We start from the raw sequence: 13906 nt of genomic DNA, 5'->3' as shown, positions 1-13906 counted from the left end.
TCCCATCACCACATCCCGACACACTCGCTGATCACTTTTCTTCAAGATGCACTCCTTTGGCTGCTGTGCTGCCACTGATTTGAAATCATATCAGAATTGGGGCGTGCAGGTTTTTAAGTCTTGACAGGGGCAAAGCTTGCATTTTGTGTAATTGGTAAGTAACTCTGTTTAAGGAGGAGGCTGAGGTTTCATCTAGCTGTTGCTGTTGTTTAGAACATGGGTAGGCAAACTAAGACCTGGGGGCCGGATCCGGCCCAAACGCCTTCTAAATCCAGCCCATGGACAGTCTGGGAATCAGTGTGTTTTTATATGAGTAGAATGTACCCTTTTATTTAAAATGCATCTCAGGGTTATTTGTGGGGCCTGCCTGGTGTTTTCACATGAGTAGAATGTATGCTTTTATTTAAAATGCATCTCTGGGTTATTTTTGGGGCACAGGAATTCATTCATCCCCCCCCCCCCCCGCAAAAAATATAGTCCGGCTCCCCCACAAGGTCTGAGGGACAGTGGACCGGCCCCCTCCTGAAAAAGTTTGCTGACCCCTGGTTTAGAAAGTGCAGCCCCTTCCTGGTTAAGAACACAAGAGACCTGCTGGATCAGACCATTCCAGTCCAGCCTTTCCCAGTGACCAATGAGATCCCTGCGGAAAACCCTCGAGCAGAACATGAATAGAATTGTAGAGTTGGAAGAGACCCCCATGGTCACTGAGTCCAACCCCTGGCAATCTAGGAATCACGACTAAAAAGAGGGAGTTTTCCCTTGCTTGCATAGTTTGCAGTTGAGGCATCAGATTAAAGCTCATACGTTGCACCTTATTCTCAATAATAACTAGTTCACATTTATTTAAAGCATATTACCATCATTGCTAACATTTCAAAGAAATTGATTGCTTTGGGGGGGGGAAGCTTGTATTCCAACTGGAACTGCAACCTTGAATTGATTAACCGATTGGTTGAAAATCTTTTCAATCAGGCAATAGAATCCTTTTTAAACAAATGCTTTTTAAATTATAAATACATCACATGCCAGGCAACATCTTAGAAGAGGCGTTTTATCCCCACTCTCATCCAGAAGGGATGAAACCAGCTGCTGTGTCGCAAATGCACCATCTTCTGCTTAGTCACATGCTGATTTTATGCAGATCTGGCCCATTCATTACAATCAATTTGATTGACTGAGGCTTCTTTAATTAGGCAGTTTCGCTACTACAACAACAAAAATTGGTTGTCTCTTGCAGACCAGCAGCTGCCTAAAACAGAAGACCCTCAGGTGCCAAAAGTTGGCTCTGCAGACCTTGAACAAGGTAAGCAAGCTCTGGTTGAGGCTCCGAGTGCTAAAACTGTTTCCAAATCTGACAAATACACTGCTGAGATCTTGAAGGCAGCCGATGAGTCCATATCTAAGGTGCTCGACTGGTTTAAAAGAAGTTCCAGTGATGATGAAAAAGAGACGCTTCCGCAAGACGCGGGACTTGCAGAGGAAATGGATATCCCCAAGGCAAGAGAATCTGCTGCAACTGCAAAAGATAAAGGCTGCAGTTCAGATATGTCAAATCTGCATTCTTCTGTATGTGAAAGAGAAGAGCCAACCAGCAAGGACTATCGATTCCACGAAATGGTAAACATTCTGGGTGGGTCACCGTTTACAAAGGATGGAAGTCCAGGCAGCCTGTTACTAGAAGATCAAAGCAAAACAGGGGAGGTTGCTTCCTCTCGCTCCCAAGGGCAGGACATTCATTTAAATGAGAGAACACGTTTTCAGGCCATTGACCAGCCTGCAAACGAGAGAGATGAAAGGGCTGCAGGAGGCAAGGTTGAAACTGAGGACAAAAGTGCTTTGGGCAAAGAACGGAAGATGTTGGAAGATGCAAAGGGAAAACCGGGTTTGAAAAGTGTTGTCTCTTCTTTTGGAAAAGTAACAGAAAGGGGAGATGTTACACCCAATGGGGAGGAAGGGGTTAAAGCCTTTTCGGAAGGAGCAAACTCTGAGCATCAATCTGGAGAGCTGTTTAATGAACCTAAAGGGAAAGAATCTGGGCATCTAGATGACAAAACTGTGCAGCACCCCAGTAGAGGGAATCTCCTTACCTTGCCTCAAGATGAATCCAAAGAATCAGAGGTTCCAAGAAAAGTCAAGAATATCAGGGCTTTCTGGGAAAGAGAGGCGATGAACCCAAAGCCTGCAAATAAGGAAGGCCTATTAAGTGAAAGCACTCCTGGGAGTAACCGGATACCAATCTATAAAGAGGAACGCAGCAGAATAAAACCAGTGGGTGGATCCTCAGGATATGTTACTGGAGAATCTGATAACGAACAAGGCAAGTATAATTTAGTAACATTCAGAAAAGTTGAAATTGGTGCAGATGACTCTGGACCTGATGATAATGGCATTAAGTTGCCTTCAGGAAAAGTTCGACCAAATGTAATGGATAAATCCAAAGGGGGCCGTATTGTTGATGGATCTGGCAAAATACCCCTAAGTGACCAGAGGAATAATGCATTTACAGAGTTGCTGGATGCAAATAATTCGTGCCCAAGACCCAACATGGTTCTCTCTAAAGAGGATGGAGGTTTACAAGCTGATGGTTTGGAAACAGAGAGAGCGTCATCTGCCCTGCAGCAGAAGCCACACTTTAAGATTCACGCTTTAAAGGAAAAAGCAGACGAAGAGGCAAAGGCTCAGATGCTCAATCCTTCGCAGTTCAAAAGCCTGAGAAACTTTTGGGATGTGGGGACTAAGCCGCAGAGCGGAATGGATGAAACCAAGGCGAAGGCGACTGTTCCGAGGGGCAGGCAAAGTAGTACAGGAAGGTATCTGAAAGAGTTGGGAGAAGTCAGGGAAGGAAATGGCCAGGTGGTGTTGGAAGGTGAACAGCAAAAACCGATCCTCCAAGGAATTGACGTGAAGGAACAAAATGTATTGGAAGCAAACCGTGTTGTCCCAAAACAAGCAGGAGGGACAGCTCTCTCCCCATCAGTGAATGCTGTGCAATTAGGAAATGTAGAATTTGCCCCTGCAGAGGGAAAGACTGTGCGTCCAGTGGAAGAGTATATAGAAAAAACAAATGTTCCATCCAAAGTACAGCACAGTCTGTTTAACAGTGGCGTGCAGAAACTGTTGAAAGAAGCATTTCAGGAGTCCTTGCTGGCTTATCCTCTGGCTGACAAGAAAGGGGTTCCACAGGTGGAGTTAGCAACAGAGGTGCAAGCATCTTACAGTGACCAGAATCAACAGCAGGGGCCTGTTTTTGCAGGTGCAGATGGAAAAGTCTCTGAGGTTCCAGAGACTGTAAGCAGAACTTTGGTTCCACCAAAAGCTGACACCACTGCTTTTGTCACTAACTTAGAGAGGCTGCTAAAGGACACCTCAGATGAGAGCTCCTCACCCAGTCGTCATATAGCGGCGGATGTTTCTGAACAAGCACATTCTCCATTGGAAAAGAGGCGTTTTTTTAATAAGGTGATGGAACGCAGCCGTGACACGGATGAAAAAAATAGCAGAGTGGAGTCCTGGGAAACAGATGGAACAATACAAAAAGATGTCCCACCCAAGGATAGACACATTGCATTCAAAAAGCATTTGGGGGATTCATCTGGATTAACAGAAGATTCAGATTTGGTGTCTGGAAAATCTCCCAACAGGGAAGAAGGCCAAAGGGATCTAAATGCTACTTCTCAGGAAGAATTCTTCCAGATTCCTTCGCCAAAACTGATACTGCCTGACGCTCGTCTCGCCAGTCAGAACAGAGCAAACTCTCCCACGAAAGAGGTTTTCGAGACAGCGGCAGAAGCTAATGTTCCATCGAAAAGGCAAGGCAACGATTTGAATGCCAAACTAGCCTTTCTTTTAAAGGAATTGCCAAAAACACCCACAAATGAGAGTATTTTGAAAGCACAAATTGACAGTGTCCCTGGGGAGCTGCAGCAGAGGTCTTCTGAGCAGGCGACCAGAAAGATCATTCCTGTTTCACCCCAAATGGCCAATCCTCCTAAAGAGACTGTTGGTGGGACAGTTGACCGAAGTTTAGATACGGACGAAGACAGTGGCAAGTTATTGACTACAATGCAGGGTGGGCCAGCAGGAGAGGCAGCTGTGCTGTTGTCATTTTCAAACCAGGAAAACATAAGAGCTCAAGGGAATGTTGGTGAGCAACCTACAGAAGTGGCAGAGACGGTCGTGAAAACTCTTAAACCAAATTCAGCTAAGCATGTGGCATTTAGAGACAGTTTAAGCAAACTACTTAAAGAGAGCTCCGAAATTTTGCTCAAAGACATTGCAGTTCCTAAGCCAGCCCATGGTTCATTACAGCCCCATCAGAACACAAGTTCAATTTATGATAAAGAGATAATTGAGATGATAGAAAAAGCTACTGCTCCCTCCAATTTCAGGCAAGCTGAACTCAGAGCCAGCTTCCAAAATCTGCTCAAGGAAGATGCTGAAGTTCTTCCAGAAAGCCAGAAAGACTCAAGCAGTAGTCATGGGGCACAAACAGAGAGTGAGTCTAATCGGACTGTAGATTTAGTTTGCCCGCAGGGAATTGGCTATGGTCAAGAGATTAATGAAACTGTAAACAAGGAAGTTGCCCCATCCAAGTTGAAGCAAAGAGAATTTAATTCAGGCTTCCGGAAACTCCTTGAAGAAACTGCCCAGATGCAACCTTCTGAAATGGGATGGTTGGATATCAGAATGAAGGAGAACCTCCATGGTGCCCATGGCTCAGATAGCAGGACGGGCCTTCTTCCCCAAGAAGCAAATGAAACTGTAACAAAATCTGTTGCCCTAGAAAAAGACGGTTCTGTATTCAAATCCAGCTTAGAAAAGCTTTTTGGAGAAATCTCTGGTGCTGCTTTGCTTCTGTCCAATGAAGAAGAGAAGAAAGTGACTGATGAGTCAGGATTTCAGGGAGGTTTAGCCGTAAAAACGCAAACGTCTGTTGAGAGCGTGCCGAGCGACTTTCGAACCGAGGTTAAAATACCGCTCAAGGGCAAGACTTTCAAGCAAGATAACCAAACTGTAGGCCGAGAAAAGTTTTCTGGCACCCCTGAAAGGAATGCAGTTTTCCAAAAAACTATTCAGCTTAACCTAGCATCACCTGAAGCCCTGCTCCTGGGAAGAAGGGAAGATTCTTTCACTCTTGCCAAGGCAGGTAAGAGGGAGGAGGAATATGAAAAAGGGAGAGAAGATTCTGCTACTGCCAGTGCCTATCTTGATGGTGGAAGTGAAAAAGAGGGTACGGAAGAGGGGAACCCCCCTAAAACAAGACAGTTTGAGCTGCTGCTTGCCACCCGTCACACTGATGACAACGAAGAGGATGAAGATGCCAGGAGCGTTGAATCCAACCTTTCAGATGAAAGCCGCAATTCTTTTGTGGGTTTCCAAAGAAGTTCAACTCGTGAGCAGTTTTTGAATTATTTGATCTTATCTCTGGGTGGTGTGTATGCTTTATGAAGATTAACCTAAGGGGAAAATATTTTTAGTACATTAATAGATCAATAGTAGACAATTAGCCCCCCAATGTCAAATATTGGGTACCTTGTTCAATCGGGGGTATTGCTAGGTACCTAGAAGATGCTGAGGCACATGACATAAATATGCCTCTGGCAAATTGAGGTGGCAAGTGCCTGGTATCCTGCTGGCCCAGTGCTTTTCTGTGCACTTGGCCACCCTGTAAACAAAGTCCTATGGTTTAAAAAGTGTGTTTTGGGCACCAGATCCCTTTGCAGGTCTGGAGAACCTTTGACCTTCCAGATGTGGCTGAGCTACAGCTCTCATCAGCTCCACCTCCAGAAATTGTGACCAATGGCCAGGGATTATGAGAGCTGCAGCTAAGTCACACCTAGAGAGCCAAAGGTTCTTCCACACCTGGTCTAGTGCAATAAACCCAAGGGCACATCGTAACAATTTGCCTTTGTATCATTTCTCTAAGGTAGTTATTCTCACCTTCTTGGGACACTTTTCCAACCCTTCACCTTGCATTAAAAGCAGGACATACATACTGCTTTGCAGATATGTGTATTTTCCCATAATCTCCCAGAACAACGGATAGATGCCCTCCTTGCAGCTGCAAATAGGCTTGCTAACATTTGCCTCTTAGAATCCTGCCCTCCCCTTTGCCAGTCAGTTGCGGCTCAGGAAGGGAGCTGTGCTCTCTAGGCAATGGCAAACATGGTACCCTCTAAATCAGCGTTTCCCAAACTTGGGTCTCCGGCTGTTTTTGGACTACAACTCCCATCATCTCTAGCTAGCAAGACCGGTGGTTGGGGATGATGGGGATTGTAGTCCAGAAGCAGCTGGGGACCCAAGTTTGGGAAAGACTGTTCTAGATGTTGGATTCCAGCTTCCACCAGCCCCAGTCAGCATGGCCCAGGGGTCAGGGATAATGGGAGTTGTAGTCCAACAACAAACTGTCAGGCAGCATGATGGCTGCTTTTATTTATTCGAGTTATTCGTTGCTTCACACAGAAGCAACTTAAAAAATAAAATGATGTGTGCTACATAACAGCTTAATCTTTCCAGTTCACACTTTAGCTCAGCCTTCTTGGTTCCCTGGATATTGTTGGACTATAACCCCCATCACTGCCTCCCATCATGGTCGTTTATCAGGAATTATAGGTGTTGTAGTCCACCTGTATCTGAGGACCCAAGGTTGCCTTAGCCTCTTAGCTGAAACACCTGTGGGTTCCTACCCACCAAAGCTATTTATTTATTTTCTTAAAAGGGCTATGCTTCTTTAAGGTACATGCCTGTGCGTTGTGCAGTGTTCATGTGTTTTTGTCTTGAAACAGGTTCGGAAGAAGAACTAAACCCAGTAAAGGAGGCTTTGAAAAGGAGTTCAAATAGGCAGATCCCTTCCAAAAGTCTAGAGGACATACCATCAGCCACATCAAGTGAGCAAAAAAAACTTGTCTGACGTCTTCCATACTCCTTGAAGGTTTTCTTAGAATTCTTTTCCCCACCTGCCTCGTCGTTGTTAAGAATTGCCTTTGGAAGGTCTATGCACCCCAAGCTACTTTTTTTTTTTAAAGGGTTGTATCCAATGTAGCACCAAGTTAAAGTCACTTAATGGTGTTCCTCTGGGGAAATGTGCCGCACCAGCATAACGTAGATTGTGCAAGCACTGGCACCAACCATAAGGGGCCCTGGGCTTCCAGGCACCCACAAAAGCCTGCCCAGCACCCACACCAAAGGGCCTCTGACGCGACTTCCGGTGCTTCACGAGGCCCTGGAAGTCATGCTGAAGACCTTTCAGGGCCTCGGAAGTGGCATCCGAGGCCTCACAGGGCCTCCAGCACAACTTCGGGAGAAACCCTGCAAGGCCTCAGACGCAACTTTTGGGGCTCCTAGGTGCCCACAAAGTAACTGCCATGTAGCCTGTGCTAGAAAGGATGGCATGGCTGCCTCATTTTTTAAGGTGCATTTCTTTACACTAATATTTCATTAAAAAAGGCTTCTTCTGTGTGTTTGCTCCCGAGTTAGCATCTTTCTTTTCCACCTCTAGAGGCCTATGTTGAGAGCCCACAGCGACCTCCCTAAACAGCAGGAATGTCTAACTATGTCAACGTTTCCCCCCCTCTTGTGCAGATAAAGGAAACCTCCCAAAGGAAGATTTAATGCTTAGTGCGGAAGACGGTAACTATTTTATTTATGCCTGCATGAACGTAACCTGCTTCAGTAGTGTTTCTTCGTTCTTAGCAGCAAAAGACCTTTCTGCCTGCCAGGTTTTTAGATAAGAGTATTGCACGATTTAGACTCCTGGGTGATGTTCATCTGTGTGTCTATAGTGCTGTTGGGGTGTATGGGAGGGGTTGTGCCTCTGTTGGGGGACATGCTGTTCTCCTTCTGGGGCAGTTTGTCCACCTTGGGTCCCCAGCCTGCACTCAGCTCTCACCTGTGGCTCCTAGATGCTGTCAGCATGCGACAGCGGCCACATCCCAGGAAATGGCTTTGACTGGCCAGCTAAACCCATGGTGAGTTAGGGACTTCCCCTGCTTGCGAAGACAGGCTCTGGCGGATTGAGTGGACAAGACCAATCGTGGCTCCAACAGTCAAGAAGGCGGTTTCTGCATTCTGCAATGCAGTAGGCATAGAATTCTGAAGCAATGATTGCGGAGAAAATAGCTGAGACGTTGCCTGCAAAGTGTCCAGTTCACCTGTGATTATAGCACAGCCAGTAGTGGCATCGGAGTGTGACAGTATTTAACGTTGCAATTTTGACCAGATCAAAAAGCAGATCAGCCTGATGAGAACGCTCCAGGAAGTGAGTAATAATGTCCCTTCCTGCACACAGTAGCTAAAACCTTTTGTGGCTTCACACTCTTTCGTTGCTGCTAATATTGGCTGACTAATAATACATTTGGAGTTTGTTCTTGTTCTTGTTGTTGTTTTACTAATGGCTTGTATCTTGTAAAGCTACTTCTGCAGCAGGACGTGCATATTTAGCTTGGGGTGTGTGTTCCATTTGCTGTTTGTAACCAAGTTGTAATTCACGGACTTGCTGTGGAATGGGAAGATCCCTGAACATTGAGCCTTTTAGAACCACCTCCTGGGATTCTTGCAGCATCAAAGCTTGATAGTGATACTGGATGGGAAAGGGAAGGCCCAGTAAAGAAGAACTGGCAGCATCATGAAAAAGGCTCTTTATATTCCTGAATAGCACAATGCTCCATCCATAGCTATAGGACCAGGGGGCAGAAGGACAGTCCCATACATCTTGCTAGGTGCAGGCAAAATTTGTGCATTTAATTCAGCCCTCTATCAAGAATGGTTGGATGGCCCTTTGTATGCCTCCTTCCATCAACTCCTGCAGCCAAGCTGTTGCCAAACATCTTGCTTTCCTTTGGACCACATCAGTAAGGGTCTTGTCGTCTGGGCGGTCTAGGATCTCCATACACACTGCCCAGGATTGCGCCCAAGGGAGGTCGCTTGGGTGCTGCTAACACAGCTGTTTAGCTTCACCCTTGGAGGCGCATTCCGTTTCCTCTTGAGACAGACAGATGTCAACGATGATACTGAGAACCCACGACTGTAGATTTCCAAGTACCGACATTTGAAATACTATCTGAAGGCAAATATCTGGGGAGCCAGTGCCACGTAGTGGACGACATGCAAGAGGAATCAAATCAATAATGTGGTGGTGGTGGGGAGTTAATATGTTAAGCAGGGGAAACCCTGCTCTACCATAGAGTCATATCAGTTCCTGGCTAGAGAAAGAGTCGCTTCAGACATCATGAAGTAACAGGAGATACTTGCACCTTCAGTAAGTGTCTTCGGGTATCATGTGTGGGAGGCTTTTTAAAATATACCCACATCAGGAAAAATAATGTGCAAAACCTGCAGATGTTGCAGAGTGCATACACCATTCAATCCCAGCCAGCATGGCCAATGGGAGTTGTAGTCAATCAACATCTGGAGGCCATTGTGCCCTGTATAGGATGGCTGGAAGTGTTGGAAGGGCATGCACAGCTCTCGTCCGTGTCCTTCGTTGCAGCTTCCTTGTGATATGTGTTGCAACTCCTAGTAAGTGCATCCTGCATGTTGAAGTTTCTCATGCATGTCTTCTTCATTTCCCCCCCTCCAAAAGCAATCTATGACTCGTCCCCGTCCCCCGTGGTATTAGAATCTAATTAGCTTTCTAAACAAGAACTGCTGCTTTTTTCCAGTTTCCACAGCACCTTCTTTCCCTGATAGCCAGTTCTCACATCCGGAGAAAATCAAAAGGATGAGCAAATCAGTCCCAACATTTACGCAGGAGGAGGTAAGGGTTTTTGTTTGCTTGCTTTTATATATATATATATATATATTTGGTATTTTAATATTTTTTTGGAAGCTGCCCAGAGTGGCTGGGGAAGCCCAGCCAGATGGGCGGGGTATAAATAATAAATTATTATTATTATTATTGCTTGTTTTTTGCTTGTTTGAGAAATGCAGAATCTTGACTGCCTACTTTCAGGGAGTACTGACTGGCTCAGGAGGAATACTGCAGAGACTTGAGTCTTCTGACACTGTTACTTAGCTTCTTCCTGAGAGGTCAGGGTGGAGGAGTGAGTCTTGGGGATTTCTGGCAGTGTATCAAGCAATGTCCTGAATCAAGCAACGCAGCACCCCTCCAGATGTTGTCAGCTGGAACTCCCATCATGCCTGACAAATTGTCACAATGGCTGGGAAACTAGGAAGGTGCCTTATACTGAATCAGTCTGTTGATCCATCTAGCTCAGGAATAGCCAATGCATCACCTTCCAGACCTTCTTGGACTACAGTTCCCATCAGCCCCAGCCAACATGACCAATGGCCAAGGATGATGGGAGTTGTAGTCCAGCAAATATCTGGAGGACACCACATTGGCTACCCCCTGGCCCACACTGGCTGGCAGAGGCTCTCCTGGGTTTCAGGTGAGTCTTTTCCAGCCTCACCTGGATTGAACCCGGGACCTTCGGCAATGAAAGCAGAGGCTATGGCTCTTTCTGCTGATGGGAAATGGAGTCCAAGAATGGCACTTGCTGCTTGCCCTGATCTGAATCATAAAGGCTAAACTGTAAAGCTAAGCAGGGCATCCACACTGAGTAGTGTATTGTCTCTGAGGTAGGAGTTTGGACTTGGTGTCTTACTGGTCCAGGAACAGTGATGGCAGCCGATATACTGAACACACATTTGCCTCTTTCTTAATTTCTCCGTGATTTATATATTTGAGACAGCGAAGTTCTTGCATGCCTGTTCATTACTGGTTGTCCCCTACAGTTTTGCATCGCAGAATGGCAAGCCTACTTTGGCAGACCTACTTTGTTGAAATTGTGTGCCGCATGGCAATATATTTCACCACTTTTTGAACACCTGCACAGACTTCTTTTTTTCTCTTTGTGTAATATCTTGTAGAGCGATGACAGAGAAACAGATACCGCTTCAGACAGCAGTTACCCACTTGGCAGAATCAAGAAGAGCCCCAGTTCGCTAACCAATCTTAGTGGCTCTTCTGGCTTGGCGTCCTTGTCTTCTGTATGTAGACGAAAGCTTTAGTTAATAACACTGCTTTTGCTAATACTTCGTTTTCTTTAACTCTGCAGTAGCAGCAGAGCCTCTGTTTAATATTGTGATGTGTGATGCTTGATGCTGTTGCAGTTGACCATTAACTAGTTGTAACATCCAGATTCTTTCCGCTATCTGAATTAACTTCTCATTTCCCATTTTCTGTTCAGCATAACCTTTTGGGGCCCTTCTGCTCCTAAGCATTTATTTCAGTGAAATGATAAGCCTGAGTTTGCCATTGAAGATATTCTTGGCAGGGAGCTGTAGCCAACCCTGGTGCCTTAATAGTTATGCAGCCAAACCATGGCTAAGGAATCCATGGTTTGGTGTTAGGTTGGAACTGGGAGATCATGGTTTGTGATTAACCACCAAACCACGATGGTTTTTGGCTGGCAGGATGTCTGAATAGACAAACCATAGGTAGGCACATTCCTATTGTTCCTGGAGAAAACAGGAGTCATTATATGAACCTTGTGAAATTCTATATGCTGCTACAGAATTCTGATCCTGTTCTGGCTTCCTATAGTCCATGAGAGTTCAAAGTAGACCAAAGTCCTATCTCAGCCCTGAATTTGCTGGGCAGACGCAAGTGAGCTCCACTTGCAATTCTTAGTTTTTTAATAAATAAATCTGTAAAATGGGAATAACAGTGACCTCTAGCATAACATCATTTGCGAAAAAGCAAGATGAAGGTTGTAAAGCAACTGTTATGCTGAAAGTGCTATAACATAATGGTGGATAACCAAGCTGCCAATCACTTTATAATTTATCAGGTTTGAGCACAAATTTATAAGTGGTTTGTGAGTACAGGCGGGAAGGCAGATGGAGGAAAACTGCTAGCATATCTGAGAGCAGAGGGCAATATATATATTTTTTTTCTGGGTTCCATCCAACAAAACCACTCTTTGCATGTGTTGTGTTTGATGATTTCCCATCTGGTTTGAAAATGAGCGTGCATTATTTGAATATAAACTGTTCTCTCTCCCTGGGATGACATCTGCAGAGCCACTCTGAATTGTTCTTTGCTGCCTTCAGCTATGCGTAGATGAAGTTGAGCCATGAACGTAGATTTATTTCCCACCTTAAAAGAGTCTGCAGGAAGGGATAAGGATTTCTTTTTTTAAGGGCTTGTTCTCTGCTCGGTGACTTCTACAGGTCAGTACCAGCGTGATGAGCATCTACAGTGGAGACTTTGGAAACGTGGATGTGAAAGGAAACCTCCAGTTTGCCATTGATTATGTGGAGCAGCTGAAGGAACTTCATATTTTCGTCGCCCAGGGCAAGGACTTGGCAATTGCAGATGTTAAGAAGCAGCGTTCAGATCCGTAAGTGTAGGTGGAGGGTGCCTCGTGTGTGTGTATGTATTCAAATATATATATATATATATATATATATATATATATATATATATATATATCAAAGCACACTTATGCAAAACTAACATATACCGTATTTTTTGCTCTATAAGACTCCCTTTTTCCCTCCTAAAAAGTAAGGGGAAATGTGTGTGCGTCTTATGGAGTGAATGCAGGCTGCGCAGCTATCCCAGAAGCCAGAACAGCAAGAGGGATTGCTGCTTTCACTGCGTAACAATCCCTCTTGCTGTTCTGGCTTCTGAGATTCAGATTTTTTTTCTTGTTTTCCTCCTCCAAAAACTAGGTGCGTCTTGTGGTCTGGTGCATCTTATAGAGCGAAAAACACGGCATCTTTGAAACAGATTACTTTAAACTAGCAAAAGTTACAAATGTGGTCTAAACAAAATAAAAAAAATCCTTCCAGTAGCACCTTAAGAGACCAACTAAGTTTGTTACTGGTATGAGCTTTCGTGTGCATGCACACATCTCCTCCAAATTTTTCATTCCAAAGGGCAGTAGAATTGGCCCATTTTGCCAGTAAAGTTATTTTCAGATCTTTTGTTTCCTCTTACTTGATTGTAGCATTCAGTAGCATATTTACAGGGTATTGTACTCTATAAAACCAATCAGACGGGGTGGGGGAGAGTCCCCCTCTCCAGCATTTGAAAGCTGACAAATTTAGTGGAAGCCAGCAGTGTTGAAATCATTTGACCATCTTCTTCCTAAGGAGAAGTGTGTTTGCCACCTTGAGCTGCTTGAAGGTAAGGCATGATATAAATAAATAGGTGAAACCAAGCAAGACTGAAATGATCTTGCACAGAACAGTTTTTAATAATAATTTAAAAATTCTTTCCTGCACAAGCGGGCATCCCGTTTCTGACGTTTCAGGCCTGGGAACAAACTTGAGTGCTTCGTAATTATAGATACCCTTTTGAAATTCCCAGTTTAAGATTGGCTACTGTTCAGTTTTAAGGCTTGGAGAGCTGCAGGCAAAAGGTGCTTGTTTTGCTCTGGGTTTCCCTGAAATCCTTCTTCCAGATTCAAATGTTACATTAACCAGACTGGTGGTTAAATCTCCTTAGGTATGTGAAGAGTTACTTGCTACCAGAGAAGTACAAACTGGGCAAAAGAAAAACGTCGGTGAAGAAGAAGACGTTGAACCCTGTCTTCAATGAGATATTAAGGGTAACTTGTATAATTAATAGTACCAGAATGAATGCAGCACATAGTCATGGTTCGTTTAGCCTAAGCATGGTTTGTTTGAATGTGCGAGCCCAGCTCAGTAAACTAATTCATTTTCTGAATGATAGCTTGGTTTAACCAGTAGAGGTTAGTGGGGCTTATCTGACCTCCTTACAGCTGAGTCACTGAGGATAATAGGGAGGTGGGCATGGTGCAAACACACTGGCAGGAGTGAGTGCCAGGTTGGCTCTGCTGGTGCACCATTCCAGCAAGGTAGATGCTGGCGAAGTAAACCCAATCTACTGCCCACCTCTTCGTTGGAATAGCATGCTTCATCTGCAGCTCACAGT

The 13906-nt window shown here is 44.8% G+C and overlaps 1 protein-coding gene across 8 annotated transcripts in view; it reads left to right on the top strand.

The window, feature by feature from the left end:
• The window catches only part of SYTL2 (synaptotagmin like 2), a 44626-nt gene that overhangs the window by 22716 nt on the left and 8004 nt on the right, over positions 1-13906 (top strand). For 3 of the 8 annotated variants that reach the window (XM_053385510.1, XM_053385509.1, XM_053385514.1), the window contains 8 exons: positions 1238-5392; positions 6786-6887; positions 7582-7629; positions 8219-8257; positions 9660-9754; positions 10870-10989; positions 12175-12344; positions 13457-13559. In XM_053385510.1, coding sequence (XP_053241485.1) covers positions 1238-5392; positions 6786-6887; positions 7582-7629; positions 8219-8257; positions 9660-9754; positions 10870-10989; positions 12175-12344; positions 13457-13559 — 4832 coding nt within the window. The remainder of the gene's footprint in view (positions 1-1237; positions 5393-6785; positions 6888-7581; positions 7630-8218; positions 8258-9659; positions 9755-10869; positions 10990-12174; positions 12345-13456; positions 13560-13906) is intronic. The other 5 variants (XM_053385515.1, XM_053385516.1, XM_053385512.1 and 2 more) reach the window with 4 other exon arrangements.

Source organism: Podarcis raffonei, chromosome 4 (genome assembly GCF_027172205.1).
Source record: "Podarcis raffonei isolate rPodRaf1 chromosome 4, rPodRaf1.pri, whole genome shotgun sequence".
Lineage (NCBI taxonomy): Eukaryota > Metazoa > Chordata > Lepidosauria > Squamata > Lacertidae > Podarcis > Podarcis raffonei.
The sequence above is the reverse complement of the archived record's forward strand: the minus strand, read 5'-3'. Positions and strand labels throughout refer to the sequence as shown.